The sequence below is a fragment of the Lagopus muta genome, chromosome 6 (genome assembly GCF_023343835.1).
Source record: "Lagopus muta isolate bLagMut1 chromosome 6, bLagMut1 primary, whole genome shotgun sequence".
Classification (NCBI taxonomy): Eukaryota; Metazoa; Chordata; class Aves; order Galliformes; family Phasianidae; genus Lagopus; species Lagopus muta.
The window spans coordinates 51,643,966-51,667,102 of NC_064438.1; the positions used below are offsets into that span (position 1 = coordinate 51,643,966).

The following is a 23,137-nucleotide window of genomic DNA, read 5'->3' on the forward strand; positions in this document are numbered from 1 at the left end:
CTGTTTTAACACAGATTGCTCGTAGATCTTTTCGGCTGGCATATCCATCTCAGGTGCACTTTCCATCCCATTATTTTTGTGTTTCTGTCTCGTTGCTCTTGTTTTTCTCATCTTCTTTCAGAGTTTTTTGTCCGTCGGTCAACCAAACATGAGTAGCTGTCTTGCTGTTTCTGTTCTTCGTGTTGTCTGTATTATCAGTGGCCTTGTGTTGCTTTTTCATCTCTACCATGTGTTACTGAATGGTTTCTGATTAAGTTTAGTGTCACTTTAATGTTGCATTGATATATTAAAACACAAGATGTGGGAAAACAGGGCCTTTTTCAATTTTAGCCTATATTCCTAAAAGGCAGAGGTGTTCTTTTCGACTGCTTGTTCAAGTCTTAAAAGCATAAAGTGGAACAGCCTACTGAGTTCCATAGAATGACTCCAGTTGCTGGAAGTTTGCAGGATTGGGGTCTAGAATTGTGCTTAGGAACCCATACCTGTCTGAACAAGACTTGAATGACTCAGTGTTCCCCTGGGGCTTGCCTGAAAATCTGCGTTACCTGCAGTGAGTGGCTGTGTGCCTCCTTCCCTACTAATTTTAATGACTCATTACTCATTATTTCCAAGTTGGTGCAGCACATTCCAGAAGCAAGTCTGAACTACCAGAAAGTGCCTCCGGGATCAGTGGAACTGAAGAATTTTGACCAAAATATGAATGATAATAGAGAAGACGATCTATCCAAAAAAACAAGGACACGAAACCGTGAGGAGGCAAGCCAACTTTTTCTTTACTTTCTTACTTACTTTACTTTTACATTACTTGCAGTAGGCATATATGCTCTTCTAAGCTGCCAAAGGCAACTACTGACAAAAATGCACATCTTAATCAACAAAAGAGAGTTCTTGAGAGGTAATATTAAAAACAGAATAAAAGGAACAGAAAATCACTCTTAAAAGCAGATACTAACTGGAATTTTGCTCCACTAAGATGTGAGACTGAATTGCTGATAAGGAGACATTTAGTGGTAGTGCCCACATTGGCTCTTTCACTTTTTCTTAGAAAGGAAAACCACAAATGTCTAAACTTTGAAATGCTCAACATCAGTGTTCTCATGTCATGAATACTCTTCCATAAGCAGTGATGGCACCTTATTTTTCTGCAGAGGGCATGCTGGCCAGAGCTGCTCTTGGAACAGCTGTGCCAGAGTCAGGATATGCCTGGCCAAATGCCAGGATATGTGACCATGAGAGTGGCTTGAAATCTGATAAAATCACTTTAGAAGGTTTCATTCCCACTGCTTGTGGGAGTTCTTGGCTTGTGAATGTGTTTTGTTTCGTGTGTGTTTGTGTGTATGCCTACTTGGTTCCTTGCTTGTTTTTGGAGGAGAATCTTTCTGTGAGACTTCTAAAGTCTCATAGAAAGCAGTTATGTGTCTTTAAACAGCTCTGTGTTCCTCTATTCTTCTAGATAAGTCTGAACTGTTAATCTTCCTGCCAAAGTGCTGTAACAAAGCTGTACATCATTTAATCTCTCTTGAGCCTTGAATATCATCCCTGTAGCTAAAGATGCTTCAGCGAAGATCGTTTACTCTGAAAACTTCCAGGTTTTTTGATGTGTCAGTTCTGCTAAAATTGCTTTATCTGATCTTTCTCTTTTACTTTAGGTCATCTTTGACAACCTGATGCTGAACCCAGTGTCCCAGTTATCGCACACAATCCGTGAAAACACAGAAAACCTAGCTGAAAAAATGAAGTAAGCAACTTTTTGTCCTTGGCCTGAAATGCTGTCAATCTGCTTGTGGAAGGTAACAAATTGTCGTTTTTTGAGAGGCTTATTATCAAGGTGCGGGGAGTCGATGTGCAAAATGGATTGTATGGTGAAGGAAAGGTAATGTGATTATTTGCCATCTCTTTTTTTCAGATGTGTGGTCTTTGGAATCCTAGTGCTGAATTTGTAATGCCTCTTGTTGCATTGACTTTGAAATGCTCCTTGAGGAAAGAGGGGGGGGGGGAAATGTCTTCCTGTTGTTGGATTGTCTCCTCTTTTCTCTCAAGGGTCTCAGAAGGCCTGCAGATCACCAGGACTTGTGCAACAACAAAGCTTCTTGTTGCTCCAGAAGCCATCAGTTACAGACAATCCCAAGTCCTTCCCTAAATCAGCTGAAAGGAGCTTTGTCCTGTCACTAATCCACTAATCTCCTTTGTTGCCACATCTTGTGATAATTAAGTCTTTTAAACAATCAGCTTTTGGATGGCAATTTTAAGACTCGTTTCACATTTTTGTGGTGCAGGATTTTGTTTCAAAACTCAGAGAGGACCTGGGAGGAGATGGAGGCCAAAATTAACTCTGAAAACGAAGTGCCAATTCTGAAGACATCAAACAAGGTAGATGTGAACAAGTACACTCCTCAGGGCTTGTGTCCACGGAAGCTTTTTGAAAAATGAAAAGAACAAGTCCTGACCCTTCTGAAACCCATTTCTGAAATTGGTAGTACATTTGCATGTGTTCAGTTGCTGTTTCTTGGTGGTGTTTTCACTATGACAAGGTGAGTTCCTCCAGCTGTTCTGCTAGTCACTTTCACCAAAATCTTCCCTTCTGCCTTAATTCATATTTGGATACCCAGTCCCTTAGCAGATGTTCAGGGTCATTAGATTCCATTTAAACATCTTCTAAAGCATCACCTGCCCTGTGGTTGCTACAGCTTTAATTGCACGTTGGTGCTTCTCCTGTATTCTTTTTCACCTGTTACAGTTCTGTAATAGGGCAATAAAAATGTGCATCGTCCATAGGGTGTTTGTGCTCTCATAACTTCTTACTCTTATTTATGGGGACTGCCAGCCTGGATTTCAGTGCAATAGTGGGTCTCAGCAAGCCTGACTAATGCCAAGTTTACATATAACTATGTGCAGGACCTGTGTCTAAAGGGTCAGTGCTACACTAGTGTACACATGGCCAATTGCTTTGGTTGCAAGCATCTTTGTATACGTGGTAGTGAAGGAGTGTGAACGAGCCTAAGCACAGTGTCCAGCTATGTGGACAGTTCATCTGGCTAACATTTCAAATCTACTAAACCACTGAGGCCATGAACTGGGTGGTGTAGTAGCACTTGAGGAAAATAAGGCAGAGCAGAGGTCCCATGCACTGACCAGATACACCTAAATACAGATCACAGAATCGCCTAGACTAGAAAAAACCTTCAAAATCACCATGTCCAACCATAATGCTATATTTGTCTTTTCTGTTGTATAAGCAGTGTTGGAACTGACTTTGAATATTCTTGATAGGAGAGGGCAGGAAGAGTTAGTGCTAGATTCTTAAATTAGTTGAATAAGTTTTTTTCCTTAACTCTCTTCTCATGCTTTTGTTTCTAGGAAATCAGTTCTATCCTGAAGGAGCTCAGGAGGGTTCAAAAACAGCTTGAAGGTTGGTCATTTGAAATGTGCTTTTTCTTTCCTGTGTTAGTAAGTTTTACAGAATAAAACAATGTGCCTTGATTTGCCAGTGAAAGCTGGAAAGGGCTGCAAGTATAGTTTGCTCTGTGCTCTTTGAGTGGATATGGAACGAACAGTATATTTATTTTGTGCTGCCAGTTTTTAGTTTTCCAAAATTGTTGACTTCTGAAATGTGGAAACTGTTGCTGTGGAAATGCTTTGTTTGTGGTAATTAGGATATTCACATGAGATGAACTGGCAAAGGTCTGTTCTGCTGGAAGAAATATTTAGCAGCTCTTTCTACCAGTAAGCTGTGTTCTGCTTTCTGACTGTGTAAGCATTCACACTGACTTGAATCTCGTACATAGAGCTCTGTACATAGGGGTGGCAAGGTGATCTCAGTAGCTGCCTTTTACATCATCTGGAAGCTTAATAAAGACATACAAAAACACAGAGAAGTAATTTCAGCCTCCTGCTATATGCGGTTTACTGGTGTAGTTTGTCTTTTCCAATTCAACCAGAAAGCAGAGTGTCCTTGTAACTTCAGTTTGGGAGAGGTTTTGCTTATTAAAGCTGCTTAGGCTGAGGAAGAAAACAACATAATTAAATGAACACAGGTACTGCCAGCAGTTCTGTGGCCTTCAAAATGAAGGGAAGCAAATTTCTGTTTGGAAACTGCTGAGTGCTGCTAATATGTCTGTCTCTTTTTTTCCCCAGTGATAAATGCTATCATTGACCCTACTGGAAACTTGGATGTAGTTGCCAGTAACAAAGCATCTTCTGCTGCTAAACAATCAACAGCCACTAAAGTCAGGACTGCTAACGCTTCTGGATCCACACTGGAGACTTTGTCTCCAGCACAGATGAGAAACTACACACAGAAATCAAACTGTGGGTCTTCTAGCTTGCAAGATACAAATTTCATTCCAGATGGAGAGAAATACGTGATCTGATATTTTGTATTGCTATCATATTGTAATCTACTGTAGTATTGTGTGTGAGTGGTTTGTGGACAGTTTGTGTGGAGCAGTTGTTTAGATTGCTAATACATTGCACAAAAGAAAGGAATCTATGCTGTGAGGGTGAATGGCAAGTCTGCATATGCCTTTGAATCAAGACTAGCACTGTGGAGCAGCACATGTTCAGCATAGAGGCAAACTGATTTCTAACAATTTACTCACTCTTCCAGTGTTGTGCCATAAGCAAACAGGCTTTGCACACCCTCTGTTCAGTACTGCCCAGTGCTTTTGCATCAGCCTGTTCATAATGATTCAGTTGTAACGAGGCTCAATTTAAGAAACACTTTTTGGGTACTAGATTTGTTTTGGTTTTGTTTGCTTTGCTGTTTTGTTTTAATTGTGTAAGCAAGCATTGCAGCTCTGTTGGAATCCAAGTGCAAATCCAGCAGAATGATGGTGCAATATAGTGGGTTTCTAGGAGAAACTCTCATTACAGTTCTCTAAGTAGTCCTTTTCAGCAGTCTTAAAAAGGCAACCATACTGAAGTTGTACATTTTTATGTTCTTTTTTCAGCCCCAAAACTAAAACAAGACATAATTTCTTTTTTTTTTTCTTCCCTCTTGGTCAAGTGTAAGAGTTATTAATTGTGTGAATGTAATGACTACTAATGCAGTTGCTGTTTTTGATGTTTCAGTCCCAGGATTATTTGTAGGTACGAAAAGTCAAATTATGGTTTAGCTTGCCAAATTTTTGATACAGTTCCTGTCTTTACAGGTTCAAAAGATTTGCTGTACAATCTTTCACAGCGAGCTACAAATGCTCCAGTCTGGGCCAAAGACTGAGATGGTTGTGATTTAGCTAATTGTTAAGAGAAACATCTGTTCCAGTGGCTCATGTTATAAACTTAATTGCATAGCTGCTGTGAACTAGTGTTCACTTGATGGCACTCAAAACAGAATGGCAGAAATGTAGCTCCTCGTTTATGGTTAGTTCTGCTATGAACTTCTTATTCAGTGCAAAAGTGCTTGAAAACCACCATGCTGTGCTGTTCCTTAGGAACTACCTGCCAGTGTCAAGCACTTGGTACATTTGGGATTTTTGTTGGATTTTGTCTTTTTTTGTCTGTCTCCTAGACATTGATGAGTATTACGTGCAGTTGCACTAAGCAGTTTCCTGTTGAGAAAGCACTGCGTTTTGTATCCACCCTTTCAGTTACATACAAAACCCAAAGCAGTTTTTCTTACTTTAAGAACAAAAGGTTTGTTTTTTGAGGGGACCTCTTCCAGGTGTGTTTGCTCCCAGTTTTCTCCATCCTGTAGTAATTCCTTTGTCATTCATTCCTGGTCCACAAGCAGTAATCAGGTAGAGAAATCCTTCCATATTCATGGAGGAAACATTTGCTGGGAAAGGTGAGCAGATGAGTTCCACTTTGCCCTCATACAGTGTGTAGTTTAACCAGTGAAAATGGAACCCCAAGCTTGACTGCTGCTTCTTGTGTGCTGACTTTATATTTTGGGGTGGTAGTGGATCCCTTAGTTAGCTTCAGTAGTTACCTGAGCTTTTCTGCTGCAATGTCGTGAAAGTGGGAGCCAGCTGCAATAATTTCAATAAGTAGGGATGCTCACAAAGAGTTTAATCTTACTAGCAAAGAGCATGAGGGCTTTCCTGGTGAAGCCATTGGGAAATTTAAGTCAATTTCAGCAGAAACAGAATCAGTCCTGTGATGGGAGGATGCCAGCAGGCCATTAGCTTCTCTTGTCTCTGCAAGATGCTGGCTGTCAAACAATAAGTTCAGATACCCTTCCAAGATCTCCAGCAGCTTACAAGGCTCATCTGCTTGTGTGGAAATGCTCTTCCATGAAGAAATCTGCTGAATTTCACATAAATGAAAGCAGAATAAAAGAAAAGAGAAAAAAAAAATGCCCTTCATGTTCTTCTGCCTGTAATTTATGCACTGTACCTTCTTCTGCCTGTAGTATACTGAATGTGTTCATTTGGTTGTTTATTCTGATCTGTCTTTCCTTGAGATGCCTGGCTGTGTCTGTGATGAATATCCTACGTGGTGGTGTTGTTCCTGACATATGACACGTGTGTTCAGGCCCTTCTTTGTTAGGGCTTAGTATGTCCAGGTGCTACCCCAACTCATTAGGAGTTGAAGGACCTTCACAGATAAGGTGTTGCTGTTAGTTTCAGTTTTGCTATAGAAACACATGAATTACTCAGACATCTGAATTTTATTGTTCACTATGTTTCTGCATCTTCCTGGCTGTGCTCTGGTGGTTTTTGTTTCTCTGCAACACGTCCTTGATGTGACTTCTGTTTACTTTCACTTGAAAATTACTTGATTCTTACTTCTTTGGTAAACACATCAGGAATGGATTTTCATCCTTGATTGCTTTGCTCTGAATTTGAGAGAGAGCCTGCAGCCACCTGACATCAACCCACCAAACATGGGACCTCTTCAAGTACGGGATGCAGCAGTCCATGTCTGCTTGCAATTTGGATGTGTTTGTGTAGGGCTGGGGGGAGATGCACAGCTTGACTTATTTGTGACTCAGCCAGAATACACAATGCTTGTGTGCTGACACGGCGTTCATGCTTGGATCTTTGCATTCACAACACTCTTATTGGTGATGAAATGCAACTTGTCTTTCCTTGTGTTCGCTGCTTCTGAAATACATACACTCCATTTGCACTTGTCTGCTCCGATAAGCCAAAGAGAGAGCCACACAACCACAGCTCCTTCATCCTTTGGTCGTTCTTACAGTGTGCATGGCCATGAAAACACGCCTGTGTGTGACTGCAGTGCTACTCTCCAGGTGTATCCTGCTGCCCAGGCTCAGTGTGTAGGAAACCTGATGGCTTTGGCAGGCTGTGTGTGGAGTTTGGAGCGACCCTGACCCCATGGGCAGTTCTTGTACCATTTTGCTTTCATGTGTTTTGTATTTGACTAAAGAAATGTAACAAAGGGTGGGATTTTTCAAAGCCGCAGGGAAGCAAGTGCTCAGACCCTTTTGGGCTCCCAAGGGAATTTGGGTCCCTGATGTCAGGAGCACCTTTCAAAATCCCATTCCTCCGTTCTGCTATACTTGAAAACCATGTTCTCAGTTCAACGCTTTCAAATGTAAAAACCTGTTCTTTTGTTCTGATGGAATGAATGTAAATTTCTGCAAGAATGTGTGGGAGCTTTGCTAGGGAGGACCTTAACTACAGCCATGTCCTGTTGTGGTTGTGCTCCAGGAGGAAAGAAGTCTGCATCATCTTCAAGTATTTTAGTAAGGGTAAAACTAGTGGAATGTTTACATCCAGACTACTGGGAAGGAAAAAAAGAAAAAAAAAAAAAGGGTGAAAAAAATGTAAATAAGTGCAAGATTCTACTAGTTTTTGTTGTGTTGCAGATCACAGTAGCTATTTTTGAAGCTGGGTAAATGTGTATAACTCTTGCAAGGACCAGACAGAGCTACCTGTTCACGTTGATGTGCCCCGTGCTAAATCGTGCCTATTTCACTATCTGCTGTCGTTATGCTGCTGATTCTGCTCTTCTGAACTGTTCACTGGATCATTCCATTTGCATGCAGCACAAATGCAAGCTGAGCTGTCTGAGAGTAAAGCTGAAACACGTCGGTATAACTTGAACTGATTAATGACTTTCTCTTTCCCACACCCTCTTGAAATGCTGTGTACAATTTTGATTTCTTTATCCTACCCCGTTTTGGTTTTTTTTTGCTTTTTTTTTTTTTGAATGGTAATTTATTTTTGTTTGGATTATAGGCAGTATCTGTACATTTTGTTCCAAGGTGATATTGTGGACGTCTTTAAGGAAAAAAAAATAAATTGTTATTTTATATAATTTTATCATAAAGTTGCTCTAATAAATCATTCTTTTATCATGTGACACTACAACTCTGCATTTTGGTGTGGTTAATTTGCAGGAGGGGAGTGTTTGTTGGTACAGAATCTTTCAACTGCCTGTTTATATTGGTGTCAGTAAGTACAGGTTAGGGAAAGGATTGTGAGCAGCTGGGGGCTGACGGTGCACCTGGGTCCCTTGTGCTGACACCTGGCTGGCACAGATACATAGAGGCCTATGGTACGTGGGGCTCCTCTCACCTCTGCCCCTAGAGGTACAGGAGCAAAGTCTGCGTGTCCCATGGCTTGAGGGTGGTCTTACTGCTGAGCGTGGTTCAGTGATCATTAATGTCATTAATTTTGGATTTAGTGCTATTTGATTGTGTTGCCATGATTAACAGTGGTGTTTTTAAAGGTTAAGCCCAGCCTAGGTATGTTCATGCCCCAGTACGAATGATAAAAAATGGTGGCTTTACCCACTCTTGTGCCTTCAATTTATACGTACTGGAGTTTATATCTGTGAAATTCTCCTCTGCTACATCCCTGTCCTCCTTTCTTCCTGGAGTTCTCTCTGACCTTCGCATCCTTCCTGGCACTTCATGAACAATCTTTCCTCCTGCACAGCTTCAGCTGGCTGCAGCTTCACCCACCCCACTTTGCAAACTAAAGCACAGGGCTGAGTTGCACACACTGTTGCCTCTCCACGGGCTTTCCCAGCAGTGCTGAGAGGTACTTGAGTTCAGATGCCATGCAAAGTAGCCTTTTGAAATCAGCAGTGGCAGCTGGGGGTGGGGTCTTGCAGGGAATGGTTTCTTCTGCCTGCTGGTGGGCTGTAAGAGCTGTAGCATGTCTTCCCCCAGGAAGTGCAACTGCTGTGAATTAGTGAGGCCACCGGGAGCTTTGCAAAACAAAGGGGAGGAATGTAATATTTGGAAAGCAAAGGTAGATCATACTAAAGTTTTTCCTAATATTTGTAGGTCTTATTTCCTAGGTGCAGCTGGAGGGGCAATGAAAGAAAAGTGATGAGACCGAGACTGAAAACCCCCCTCTGAAAGAGCAATCATAGAGCTACACTAGTTGGTGATCTTTTACATTGAAGTCAGCACTTCCTCCAACCAAAATACAGCTAACGAGTCCTGAACGTTGTATTGAAAAGAATTATTTCAGATATGGAACCTGGAGCAGCTTGCCCAGAGAGGTGGTGGATCCCCATCCCTGGGGGCAACCAAGGTCAGGTTGGACAGGGCTGTGAGCACCTGATGGAGCTGTGGGTGTCCCTGTTCATGGCAGGGGAGTTGAACCACACGGTCTTTAAGGGTCTTTTCCAACTCCAACGATTCTATGGTTCTATGATACGTGGAGTGCTAAATGTTTCACTGTCTGAGGTTAATGATATTTACTGAATTATTCAAACAGTTGAGAAAATCTTTTAAAATTATTTTCAAACAAAAAGCCATGTTTTTCTATAGACTTTGGAATTTTCTGTAGGCTTGTCAGCTGAACCATTTCAGCGCTCTTGACCTGAAGTGACATTTTCGTTCAGCTGATTTTACAGTCCTTTGGCACAGAGCATAAGCAGAGCGTTTTTCCTCTCAGGCATGAGGACCCGGGCTGTTCTGCTTCCATCCTTCTGTTTGGCTGCTGGTGCCTGGATCCAGCGGCTTTGTTCTCGTGCAAACCAGAGTGTGATTTTGTAGTGATCTCTGCAGTGGTAGCAATGTCCCTCTGCATTAGTAGCTCTCTGAGATGAGAGTATGTTAAGCTGGCAGCTTCTTCATAGCAAACCTCCCGCATACGAGTTTAAAGACCTTCCACCGTGTACTTTAATACATGTTTGTAACAAACTGGAGACCAAGCGTGGTTTTTAGAGGGAGTCTGCTAACCAGAGTGTACATGGCTGTAAGGTGAGAGATGTATTTACTTTGTGTGTGGGAAGGTGGCAATTGACAGAAGGATCCTTGTCTGCGGAACAGAAGTGGAGATATGAAGCAAGTCACTTGTTTGCCAAGAACCTTGCTGGTCTTTTTTCCCCCTCTCAGATAAACCATTTTATACTGCTCCTCAAACCCACTTCTGTCCTAAATCACAGCTACAGCTGTAAGCTGTAGGGAGCTCAGAATGTGTTGAGACACCACTCTCAGACATAGGGTTGGATTTGGGTGATGCTGTAGGCTTGGACTTGATGATGATCCTTGTGGGTCTCATCCAACTTGGAATATTCTGTGATTCTGTGATCCAAAACTGAAGGGAGCAGTAAGCACTGGCTCGTCTGCAGAGGACAGCAGGGGAAACATGGGCACTTTCCAGAAGCAGGTTGGACCCTTAGCATGCCTGCTCGCTGGAGTTACCACTTCCCTGAGGGCAGACAAAACCTGGCTCCAGCACGATGCTGACTTCAGCTTTCTGCTAACTTGAGCCTAAAAAGATTGCAGCAGCCTTCACCTCGACCCAGCCCTGCTTTGATAGTGGGGTGGTCCTGCTGGTGGGTAATCTGTATAAAGCAGTAAATTCAGGAGAGAGCAGGATGGCGAGCAGGCTTTGCATCTGCTCCACTACTTTCTTTTTGTATCCGTTTTCCCCTATTTGAGTATAATTATATCAAGCAGGTGGAGATAAGCATCTAAGAACGGGGTATCAACATCTAGATGGCAATTTGGGACTCCTAACTGTTGGTATGCACCATGAAACTCGGAGGTTAAGGGGAACTGATCTGCAGCTGAAGGAGGAAGAAAGCAGAACCTGAAATGAATCTGCTGCTGTAAGTGTGTGCACCATCTCCTGTGTGCGTGGTTGGACATAACATCTGACTGCAGCAGCACAGCCACGCCGGAGGTCCTCCAGGATGGTGAGTACATGGAAGAGCTCTTGAGAGCGCTGGGGTGGCAAGGAGGGATGCAGTTTTTGCATATGAGAACCTCCAATCATCTGCTTGGGAAGATGGTACCGAAAAAGCCTCGCCCTTGTCTTTGAAATCCCAGAAAAGAACTGATGCTGATGGAGACAAGAAATAACAAAAAATATCTGGGGAGCTGGGAGAAATTAACCTAACACTAGAAACAGCAGTCGCCTGTGTATGCTGTGCAGGTTGTGGTGCAGACTTGTGTTCCTGCCCAGGGAGCAGCACTAAGCAGTGCTTGTATTTATTGTTCCTGAAATTGGCAGCTGGTAAAGCCCTGAAAGCTTAGAGGGAGCCATCGTTAATTACTGACCTGCTACGGTATTATTCTTAAGCATCCTGCCTGTCTGCCGTGTTTTCTTTTGTGAAAATTAAACTTCAAGCAGTGCCCTCCCTCCCTGCTTCCCTCCTCCCCCCCATGGATTTAATACAGTTCTTACAAGTTCCTCTAAGCAGCTGGGAACACAGCCCAGCCAAAACCATCATGAAAAGGACTTCATTAAAACCAAATGGCAGATGACTTTATTATGGCACATACAAGATCAGTTCACTCTCATATTTCGAGAGAAACGCTGCTTTTTTGAAAGCCATTTTGTGGCTGTTGCTGAAAAAGAGAACTGAAACAGGTTGTTTCTCAAAGCTCGGTCCTTTTAAAGCCATCACACCTGCAGCCCCGCCGGGCTTCCCCTGGCCTGGACTGAGGGGCTGCTGCCCTTGTTTTGCTGTTATTCTTCTTCTCCTTCAAAATCCCTTTGCCTCATTTCCTACCGAACTCCTTGGTCTCTTCAGCCTTAATACCCCCTCATTTTTTTCCCTCTAAGTCTTCTGGCTCAGTATTCAACCCAGACTTGTGGTGTTGTCACAGCTTTCTGCATTTGGACTACAAGCTCTTTGGGGTAGGACAGCATATCTTTCTACTGGGCTTAAAACATGAAATGGGATTTCAAGGTCATGAGGACCAGACAGTCACCACATGACCCTCTGTGTGTTCCCCAAATCAGTATTTCACACCCACCTTCCCCATCTACCAGGACATCCTCCATTCTTTTATTCACTCCCCCTCGTTCTTCTGAGTTGGCCCCACAAGAAGACTTTGGGGCTGTGCCCGTGCTGCATCCAAGGTCATAGAATGGCTTGGGTTGGAAGGGACCTCAAGGATCATCAAGCTCCAGCCCCCTGCTGTAGGCAGGGCTGCCAACCTCCATATATAGTACTAGACCAGATGGATGGGACAAGCCTGGCAAGACAAAACTAGCTACAACTAGCTCAAGTATGACCACCCACACAGCTGCGGGTATCTCGTATCATCACAGCATGTTCATCTTCAGGCTACAAATGCCCAGTGGTAAGGGATAGGAAGCTATAGTTTGGGGACCTGACAGGTGGTGGTATCATCTGGCATCGCTTCCTGAGATTTCCCATATCCCAGGATGTGCTTCTTGCTTCTCGGCACGATAAACGACAGCTGACTGACTCCAGTGGGTAAGTTCACCTCTGGTGTGTGTGCAGTGCTATCACGCAGGCATCACTCAAAGGCACATGTGAGGGGTTTGGACATTTGAGAAGGCAGAGCAGGCAGGTGGCTCCTGTGGTTGCCTCTTCTGGTGATAAGAGCGGGAGCAATCCTGCTTGCAAAGGAAGTTAACTAATTTCTTTGCCTCGTGATTATAGAGGGAAGGAGGAGTAGGGAAGGAGTTTCGATTTTACCCTATTTGGTTCATGTCCTATGAACAGAATCCCTTCTGAAAAAGACACCAGCATTGAAGACAACTCATGCGCATTAGGAAGAAAGGAGGAGACTGTGAGCTGCCCATGGCAGGGAGTAGGACTAGATGGCCTTTCACAGAATCACAGAATGGCCCGGGTTGGAAGGGACCTCAAGGATCACGAAGCTCCAACCCCCCTGCCACATGCAGGGCCACCAACCTCCCCATTTAATACCAGACCAGGCTGCCCAGGGCCCCATCCAATCTGGCTTTGAACACCTCCAGGGACGGGGCATCCACAGCCTCTCTGGGCAGCTGTTCCAGCACCTCACCACTCTCTCTGTAAAGAATTTCCCCCTGACATCCAACCTAAATCTGCCCTCTCTCAACTTAAAACCATTTCCCCTTGTCCTGCTAGGTCCGTTCCAACTCAAAAGGTTCTATGATTCTGTAGTAAGTCACACACGCAATGACATTGGTGTCGTACAGCATCACCCAAGGTTTTTGCACTTAGCCATTAGTGGTTGGCAAATGTGTTAGCCTACAGCAGGACAAAGTGTGTCAGAGGATAACCTGAAGAGGCAGTGATGCAGTTGTTTACACATTAATTACTGCAGAGGTTTCTCTGTGTAGGCAGCACAGGGAAAGACTGCAGGGGACTGTCTCTCTCTCCCCCTTTGGAATATGTTAATGTCACTCAAGATCCATAACACAGAGAGAACATTGCACACATTTGTACTTTAATCTCAGAGCACTATATAAAGCAATGGCGGTGACCTGCTTTTTCAGTCTGTAACTGGCTTTCTACAAATGCTGCCATAAAGCTTTATTTTCTCCCTTGCATACATTTCTGTTTTTCAGATTGTAAAAAGAGCATTAAAAGCATCCCCGATGGTTAATGAGTCCTCCAACGTGAAATTAAGCGTGAACAATCAAAAAGATGTCAAAATGGTAATTATTGAGATGCACTACATTTGCTCACAAGAGCTGAGATGACGTTGACACTTCTGAAAAGACAGAGCAGATAAAGAAGAATGATTTTATTGGTTCTTGTGGTAATCTGTGTAGATTTTAATCCTACTTGTAAGCAAGTGATGACAAACCCCCCATTGATTTATCCAATAGGATGATCAAACCTTGCTAAGCAGGAGTAATGTGGACCCCAATCCTGCAGCCCTCAGAACTGTGAGCCTTGCTTGTGCAGAAATAGCCTCACTTCCTTCATTAGCACAGATGCTAAATGAGAGCCAAGTGAGTAAAAGGTGTTGGTATTTCTTCTCCTGATGTAAATAAGCGCTGATTACACACAGTTCCTCTGAACGTACTGTATTCCGTTATAACACAAAGGAATTTGGTCTATATAACCTGCTGAAATTCATTCTAAGGCCTCACTTACCCCTTTTCACCCTACCTTGCAAAGCCTTGTGCTGTCTGATGCTGGGCAGACTGTCCTTCAGGTCTGACCATAAGAAGCTTCTGGAATCATTTGATTAATTCGGCATGCTTGTAGCACCTGGCATTACAGCATCAGAGTATGGTGATTTCAAAACACTCCTCTGGCCTGAGAAATGTCCTAAAACCTGTGCCTTCACTGTTCCCAGGGCGAAATTCACAACCGTTAAAAAGAGGTAGGATTCTCTTTGCCATCAATGAAAAGGAGAACAAGCAGGAAGGCAAAATTTTAAGTTGATAGTTGGTTTAACAGCATTTTTTCTCTATCTAGGTCAAATCACTGCCTGAAATTGATGGCAGCACTGTAGATCTTGAAAGAAGCATAGAAAATGAAAAGTAAGAGACTCTATGCACATAGAAACAGAAACAGATGCTTTCAGAGCAAATTGGCTTCCACTCAATTTTCATATGTGCCATTTCAGGAGTTCACATTTACAGCTAGAGCCTCTTGACTTCTCCTTCCCAGACTCACTTCTCCTGCCTGGAAGGGTCCAAACGCTCAGCTCTGAATTGCACACTGCCTTCCATGGGGTGGGGAATTCTCCCAGCTCCATTTTTTCCCCCATGACTTTATGAATTTCCTATTTGTGGTCCTACTGCACTTGATCTCACAGTTAGTTTTGTGCTGTGGATTTTCTTGCTTTGTTTTTTGACGGAGATACTGTTGAACACCCATTTGTCCCTCACTAAACTAAAAGTAGTCAGTGTCAAACTAATCTGAGGACCTGAGAGGAAAAGCTCATTTTTGACATGCTGGCACACGAAAAATTAAAAGATAACTAAACTCATGGTCCTTACACAAACCAACCCCTATTTAGGTCATGGTCTTCATCTGAAGCAATGCATCTAGGAATGCTGTCTGCCAGCAGCTGAAAGCACTGATGTTCAATGGTTTTAATTTACTCACCTGTGACAGGTAGTTATCCATTAGCTGCTGTATGGTGACTAAGGTGGGTGCTTAATTCTTATCCTGTTTGGATTCTGTTCCAGTTTCAAATCTCTGGGGTAATTTTGATGCTTGGTTTTGTTGCCCTGATGGCTGTTTACTTCATGAGGGCAGACAGCACAGTTGATCGTAAGGGAGAAGAAACAGTTGTCAGTGTTTACCAGGAGATAAAGGATGAAGAACTCTATGAAGATCTCCAGAGAACCACAGTAACTGAGGAGAACACAAATAGATCCAACGATTCCTGCAGGTAAGCTAGGCCTAATGGCTTGTGGAGAAGTGATCAGCAGGGGGAGAAATAGCTAAAACAGCACTGTTTGGATGCAGGGTCACTATTAGTATTCTCCTGCTGGAGGGGTGGTAGGAATAGGAACACAGCTCTACTATGGTCATGTACTTGAAGGTTCAGCATACCCTTAACCATCCTGCCTTTGCAGCAGAATGAGAGGCAGCAGGGAGAGCAGCAAGTACTGTACATTGTGGCAGGTGCATGGTTTCCTGCTTGGGTCACAACTGCTAACCTCAAACTATACAATTGCTGTTGCAGCTTTGAACTTGTGGAAAGCGTTCCTTATGACTTAGCTTTTGAGATAAATAGCACTGCAGCCAAACCCTTGTACCGTGCCTGGATGAACCTCCTTGATATAGCCCAGGAAGAAATCCATGTGGCTTCTTACTACTGGTCCCTTACTGGGAAAGACATCAGCGTTAATGACTCATCTTCAAAGCAGGTAGGCTGAAATCAGTGATTGAGGTTGTACATCTCGTGTCTATGGCAGACTGACTGTATGGCCTGCCTTAAGTCACTTAAAATGGGCTCCTATTGTACAGTTGTTCTCTTAGACACTCTGGCTCCTCTGCAGAGAGCAGATACCACAGTCCTGTTTGCTGCTGTGGGCAGAGCTGCTGCCTTCCTCCTGAGGGATTTCCTTATCATCCTCAGGACCCTGGCCCCTTCTTCCCAGCTGGCCTGGTGGTGTAGGTTGACTCACATCCTGCACTTGAGAAGTGGCAGATGAGGGACTGAACCCTGCCTCCTTTCAAGGGACAGCCCAGTCCAGCACTGTCTCTGTTACCTATATAATAAAATGCAACAAATAACACACAACGCATTGTGCAGGGTGAAGAAATTCTGAAGAGATTTGAGGAATTACTTGCAGAGAATGTCTCTCTGTACATTGCAGCAAGTATGCCAACTTTGGCTATGAATTCAACTGACCTTGAGCTTTTAGAGAGAAAAGGTAATTATCTCACTCAGTGGTGTCCTCTGAACTTCAGTATTGCTAAAATGCACTTAAGATAAACTGGCTGCTGAGGCCTATGCCAGCAACGTGCTTCCATGGCTCTGAACTTGAAGCCATGCTGTTCATGGAATGTGCGCTGCGTATTCACTGCTTCTCAATTTCTGTCTATGCTGTTGTGCCCTCAAAGTTGTTTTTTTTTTTTCTTCATGTTTTCTATGTATGTTTTTTGAAGTTACTTTACGCCCAGCAATCGATGCTTGTGAGTTTTGGTTGCAAATGGCTGCAAACATTAGAGATCCAGACTTGTCGCCTAGAGAAGAGCAGCAGAGCCGTGAAGGGTCTGGAGCACAAATCTTATGGGGTGTGGCTGAGGGGTGATGGGGTGGTTCAGTCTGGAGAAGAGGAGGTTCAGGGGAGACCTCATCATTCTCTACAGTGGCCTGAAAAATTGTGTTGAGGTGAGGGTCAGCCTCTTCTCTCAGGTAATCCCAATAGGATAAGAGGTAGTGGTCTTAAGTTGCAGCAGGGGAGGTTCAGGTTGGAGATCAGGGAAAATTTCTTCTTGGAGAGTGGTGATGTGCCTGACACAGGCTGCCAGGGGGTGGTGCAGTCGCTTGAACACCCTGGAGGTGTTCAAGAAAAGAGCAGATGTGGCACTGACGTGGCCTAGAGTGATAACATGTATGGGCTGATGGTTGGGCTAGATGATCTTATTGGTCTTTCCAACCTTAATGATTTTGTGATTCCATGGCTGCACGTTCTGGCTGTCAGAGAGACCGTGCTGTATGCCACCTCTATCTAAGCTTGCTTCTTTCTTCCCCATCTTTAGGAGCTCATATAAAAAAAATTGACTTTGGACGTTTGACAGGAGGAGTATTGCACAGCAAGTTCTGGATCATAGACATGAAACACACGTATATTGGTAGTGCAAATATGGACTGGAGGTCTTTATCTCAGGTAAGCTCTGCTGTTGCATATTCAAACGCTTGGCGGGGAAAATTAATGTCCAAGAACACAACAGAAAATCCTAACAATGTCAAATGTTGACTGAGAGGGACAAACAGCAAAGAACCCACTGAGGGAGGAGGAGGCTCTTTCTGGGGCTGTGACACAGCGTGCTGTCTTTGCAGGTGAAAGAGTTTGGTGCTGTGATATACAACTGCAGCTGCTTAGCCAAAGACCTCTGGAAGACATTTAAAACTTACTGGGATCTTGGACATGATGGTGCTACCATCCCATCTCCTTGGCCTCAAAACTATTCTACCCACATTAACAACTCTCGGCCTCTGGAAGTAGAATTTAATGGAACCTTGACAAAAGTCTATTTTTCTGTAAGTATGCTTTAAAATAACAAGACAGACTATAAACTATGTTCAAGGTTTGACCAGAAAAGTGTTTTTAGTGCTCCTTAGCTGCTTCTGCTCCAGATGGATAATAATTAAGGATAGGGTGCAGGTCTCCTGTGGGCTTAATGTATCAGTGAGTATCTGACCCACTGGGGCATGGAAAGCACGAGGAATACTCTGCCTTAAATGCTTTATGGTATTGCAATGAAAACTGAACAGACTCAAATGTGAATCCATCACAGTTTAACAAAAGAATGAAGTCACTGACCTGCATGTTTTCTTCTGACAGGCTTCTCCTCCTGCATTTTGTCCAGAAGGTCGCACCCATGACCTCTTTGCTATTATCAGTGTTATCAGTGCAGCACATAAATTTGTCTACATTTCTGTTATGGATTATTTCCCTACCAGCCGTTTTGTTCACCCAGAAAGGTATGATTTTAATCCTGACCTGGTTGGCTGCCAAACTTGGGCTATTCAAAGAGAAAATGTATGATTGGCTCCCCAGCACCAACTTGCAATGAAAATAATCCAACTTTTTTTGAGTAGAAAGAGCTGAGGCTTTGCTCCACATTCGTGACTGCTTTGTAGACTGTGCAACTTGTGATGTACAGGAAGAATATTTTACCATATTACCCCTGTGCTTTTCTAGCATTTTGAAGCAGCCTCCTCTGCCCTTCAAACAGCAGGAAAACTTCAAAATGCCAGAGGGACAGTCGGGTGTAGCTCTATTAAAAATACAGTACACCAGCTCTTTGAATAGAGGAAGGAATGGGAACAGCAGAAATATATATGTATCAGACTTCTCAGAGAAAATATTGCTTTGTCCCCTTCTTCTGCTCCTGTCTCTTTCTTTCTGTTCTTCACTTCTGAGGACTCTTGACTTCTTGCTCTACTGCCTGCTCGATGCACCTGAATCATGCTGTAGAGCCCAGTTCTTAACTGTTCTTGCTCACCTCTGCAACAGTAGTTGAGGTAGTCCCTCCCAAAAAAGTTCTGAGCTTTTATTTTCCTTTTCTACTACCTCATCTTGAACACCTAAGCTTGTTGGGAATGCTGGATGTGTGGAGGCAAAACTCTCACAGAGGAGGTGCAGTGGTCTAAATTGTTTGGTGGACCACTGAGCTGCCCAAGGTCCCAGCAGAATTGTGCATACTTCGTACATCAGCTCTGATCTAAGTAACAGAAAGCTGTTGTGTCATGGGCCAGCCACAAAGATCCCAAATCCTCTTTGATATGCTTGAATTAGAACACATATGTGCAACAAAGGGCTTTGAGTATTACCTGCTTACAACATCTGCAGGCTTTCCAATCATCTAAATATTCTGACTGAGAAAGTAGCTCAAGCAAACTAATTACATACGAGGTGGCTTGTCAAGAATAGAGCAAGCCCTAGCTTACCAGTTTGCCATAATTTTAACATGCATCACGTCCTCTGGAATGACTGTGGTCTGTGCCATTCAGCTGTGAAGCAGAGTGTTAACATGAAGTGTGAAGGTTAACAGATAGAGATAATTCTGCTGTCCTGGAAATAAAACCTCTAAGGCCAGTTTTCTCCTGGAGGATATTTTTGTAAATCCAACAGCTGAGAAGATTTTCAGTTTCTGTGTTGTTGAACCTGTGGGTTTCTCATTTCCTGCTTTTAACTAAGATTAGGTTCACAGAAACTCTTTTTTTCCCTGTAGGAATGGAAGTGCTAATACTACTCATTCTTCATCTGAAGCCTTAAATCCACCATTTTTGACATCTAGGACCTGATCTGATGTGAATAGGAGTTTGAAAGTCTGAGGGGAAGCAGTGCTGAGCCTCCAGCTATCTCCACAGCAACCAGCTGCAGTGGGGTGAATTGAGGCTGATTAGTTCAGCTTTGGTCTTTCCAGCAGCTGAGGCAGGGAATAAAACTGCTGTCCTAATGCCTGAGTGTTAATCAACTAGGAACCAAAATATGCCAAAAAAGAGGAAGCTGAATTAAAGCTGAAGGGAGCAAGAAGAGATCTTTACAGAAATACTCTTCTCTCTACCCACCTGCTTTTCTCTAGATACTGGCCAGCCATTGACAATGCTCTGAGACGTGTGGCTTTCAACTACAGAGTACAAATTCGGCTTCTGGTCAGCTGCTGGACCCACACCGACCCATCCATGCTCCACTACCTGAGGTCCCTGCGTGCTCTCAACAACCCTCACACTCACATGAGTGTCAGCGTGGTATGATAAATGACAGTGACCATCTGAATGAGGACTTGGTGGTCTTCTTGCAATGCTTGTCTGTATAGACTATCTCAGGTGGCTCTAGTATCAGTTTTTTGGTAGTTGAGAGCTCTTCTACCTGCCTCTATATATCGAGGCATTTTTTTTCTACAATAAACATTACACACAGGCTATAGACACAAGCACTGGAATGGAAAGCATGGAGTGAGGAGAGGGTTCAGGTTGGATATTAGGAAACGTTTATTTTCCAAAAGATTGGTGAGGCATTGGCATTGGAGGTGGGGGAGTCACTGTCCCTGGAGGTGTTCAGGAAAAGGGTAAATGTGGCACCAAGGGACGTGGTCAGTGGGCAGGTGAGGGAGGACTGGGGTTGGACAAGATGATCTTAGTGGTCTCTTCCAACCATAATGATTCTATGATATGGAACCTTCCAGCACAGCACACTTACCAGGACAGAAAGAAATAGCAGAAATGAGGTTTTTACCAAGGGAAAGGAAAACAAAACAAACCAAAACCCCGAAATCTAGATTTTAGTAAGATTTCACACAAAAAGTTTGGCATTATTGGTATCTGCAGTACTCCCTGTGCATGTGATCAGGCCATTTTAGCACAAAATAAGAGCGGCAATCAGTGGTAAATGCAGATCTATTAAACAGCTGCCTAAAACTGCATTTAATTGTCTGCCCTGTAATGATAATAGCTGTGTCACTAATGGAACATTGTGAAGCAAACGTTATCCTTATCTGATCTCAATTGCTTATCAAATTTTATGTATAGTGGAGATAGCATTTGTTAGTTTTCTTGGATAAGAGTAAAATCTCTTTTATGGGACATTTAATACCAGTGCGAGGATTACTCCCTTATTTCTCTAGCATTCTACTCTATGAAAGCAGAGGGAATCTGCACTGCCCTATTTCTCGTTCGATATTTCTGTGTATGTTTTGACTTCTCTCCATCCAGAAACTCTTCATTGTTCCGGTTTTGAATCACACAAATATTCCTCATGGGAGAGTGAATCACAACAAATTTATGGTCACAGATAAAGCAGCCTATATTGGTGCGTATCCTGTGATTACGACAGCTCAAAGCATCTTCAGATCTGCAGGGCTGAGATTGGGATGGGATGGGCTTCAATGTTAAAAAGGAGGTTGTTTTGCCATAGAAAGTTGATAAACATAACAAAATATTATGTCAGAATGTCTGCTTTGGGTATAGGAGTAGAGGTGGAAAAGCGAGACAATATAATGTATGTTAAGTTCAGGAGGAGATTATCTCGTATGACTGTGAACCATTAAGAACAGAGTATGCTGAGCCTGAGCGTGCAGCTTGTAGCAAGCACAGTGGGAACTTCACAAACGGTGTGCTCAGAATGATGCAGTGATAGCTAATGCTCTGGTATAGAACATCACTGTGCTTTAATAAAAGGGAATTGCTGGGAGGGTTTAATTCCATGCACTATTTGCTGAACAGAATTCTAGGAATGGAAATGAGAAAACTCTAGTGTCAGCTGTTGCTCTATTCCTGAAAATCAGGATGGTGTTATTTTCGTGCTCTTTCATCCAAATGCCTCGAAAATGGAATGCAGAAGGGCTCTGTCATTTCACTCAGTCCATGCTCCGAGCAGTGCGGCCAGCAGACAGCCTGACCTTCTGACAGGCTGAGGACTTGCAGCTCCAATCACCTTTAACGACCTTGCTTCTTATTGAGTTGTTTCTTGAAGATAGATGTGCAGATAAGTTGTTTTCATGCCTAAACACCCTCTGCAATTGACAGATTTTTCTGGCAAAGGTGAACACCAGAAGAAATGCTAAGTGCTAAAATGTGTATTTTTTACACAATATTTGATCATTTTTTTTCTGGATGGTGGCGGTTTTGGAGAGAACCCCACACAATGCTTACAGGTGGATCTTGGCTTTGCCTGGTCTAAAAGCAGGAACTGCATGCTGAGCTCAGAACAGCTGCTGAGGATGTATTGCTCAGGGATCCAAATTCTCTCTTGTTTTCCTTTAACATATAAAGATCCATTCTGAAGCTCATTTTCTGCTAGGCCTTTGTTTCTGATGGAATACGAAGTGCTTGAGGCTACTTTATTGGTCCCATGCAGCCCCACAGATTAAAAAATTAGGTAGATTGAGGATTTTTTGTTTTTAAATGCAGAGCCCCGTATCAAACACCAGCTTTTTCCCTCCTCATATACAAATACTGCACTCTGGTCCTACGTTTATAATGAGCAGATAACACAGGGTAAGGAATCAGAAGCCTTAGGGCAGCAGTCAACACCGACTTTCTGAAACTTGAGATGTGCAATAAGAAAGAGCTGACCTGATTTTTTTGCAGCTTGTTGGCCCTCATGAGATTTGCAGTTGTACAGCACCTCAGCAAAGTGAAGCAATGTGTACTTAACGAGTACAGAGATCAAACAAATCACTGTTGGAATGTTTTCTAATTAGCCCCTTTTGCATTACATAGGGACTTCCAATTGGTCAGAAGATTACTTCACAAACACAGCCGGTGTGGGACTGATTATCAAGCAGAGCTCAACCAACCTGCAGAGAAGGCAACAGCCTGTCCAGGAACAATTAAAAAGCATTTTTGAGCGAGACTGGAATTCCAAATATTCAGTGAATGTGGAGGATGTGCAAGGTCAGAAAGACTGCAACTGGAGAGACAGACTCTGAAGTGAACAGGAGAATACATTTTTTAGGAAGAAATATGTATCTGGATGTTGTTCCCTGTGCAAAAAGAGCAGCTTTCTGCTTTATGGCTTTTATCAGAGAAATTTCTTCCTGGTGGTGTCCACACTGCCCGACAACGTGGGAACTTCTAGTAATTGAGTTTCCCTTCCTACTCCTCACCCAGTGTGCGATGCTTCCTTTGCTGTGTACCATTAGCCCATCTCAGAGTTAATGAAATGCATACGGTGTTGTAGCACAGTCTGTCTTATATTAAAGAGAACATAGAGGGTATGATCAGATCTGAATGCACTGGAGAAGTACATCACTATTGCTGTACTGTGCTTACTCAACCATAATGTTTCATTAACAGTGTTTGCTTACGTGTGTTAAACATTTTTCAAATAAAGTCCTGGTCACTGTAAGATTTGAGCAATGCAAGTAA

General features: G+C 43.2%; 2 protein-coding genes across 11 annotated transcripts in view; both read left to right on the forward strand.

Moving 5' to 3' along the window:
• Positions 1-7,676, forward strand: part of CEP170B (centrosomal protein 170B) — a 55,554-nt gene extending 47,878 nt beyond the window's left edge. For 3 of the 6 annotated variants that reach the window (XM_048948022.1, XM_048948024.1, XM_048948027.1), the window contains 6 exons: positions 15-53; positions 613-756; positions 1,650-1,738; positions 2,277-2,370; positions 3,358-3,409; positions 4,135-7,676. In XM_048948022.1, the coding sequence (XP_048803979.1) occupies positions 15-53; positions 613-756; positions 1,650-1,738; positions 2,277-2,370; positions 3,358-3,409; positions 4,135-4,370 (654 nt within the window). In that variant the 3' untranslated portion in view covers positions 4,371-7,676. The remainder of the gene's footprint in view (positions 1-14; positions 54-612; positions 757-1,649; positions 1,739-2,276; positions 2,371-3,357; positions 3,410-4,134) is intronic. The other 3 variants (XM_048948023.1, XM_048948025.1, XM_048948026.1) reach the window with 2 other exon arrangements.
• A 3,068-nt stretch (positions 7,677-10,744) lies between these two features.
• On the forward strand, positions 10,745-23,133 carry PLD4 (phospholipase D family member 4). 5 transcript variants are annotated; one of them, XM_048949105.1, is made up of 12 exons: positions 10,745-11,070; positions 13,689-13,778; positions 13,953-14,078; positions 15,270-15,475; positions 15,773-15,956; positions 16,346-16,466; positions 17,299-17,426; positions 17,600-17,800; positions 18,105-18,244; positions 19,852-20,017; positions 20,981-21,077; positions 22,490-23,133. In XM_048949105.1, exons 1-12 carry the CDS (start codon positions 11,068-11,070, stop codon positions 22,696-22,698), a joined length of 1,671 nt encoding a protein of 556 aa, XP_048805062.1. In that variant the 5' UTR covers positions 10,745-11,067; the 3' UTR covers positions 22,699-23,133. The 5 variants fall into 5 exon arrangements, with proteins under 5 accessions (XP_048805062.1, XP_048805065.1, XP_048805064.1 ...); XM_048949108.1 differs by lacking the exon at positions 13,953-14,078 and having other exon boundaries at positions 10,749-11,070; XM_048949107.1 differs by lacking the exon at positions 13,689-13,778 and having other exon boundaries at positions 10,749-11,070.
• Positions 23,134-23,137: the final 4 nt, after the last annotated feature.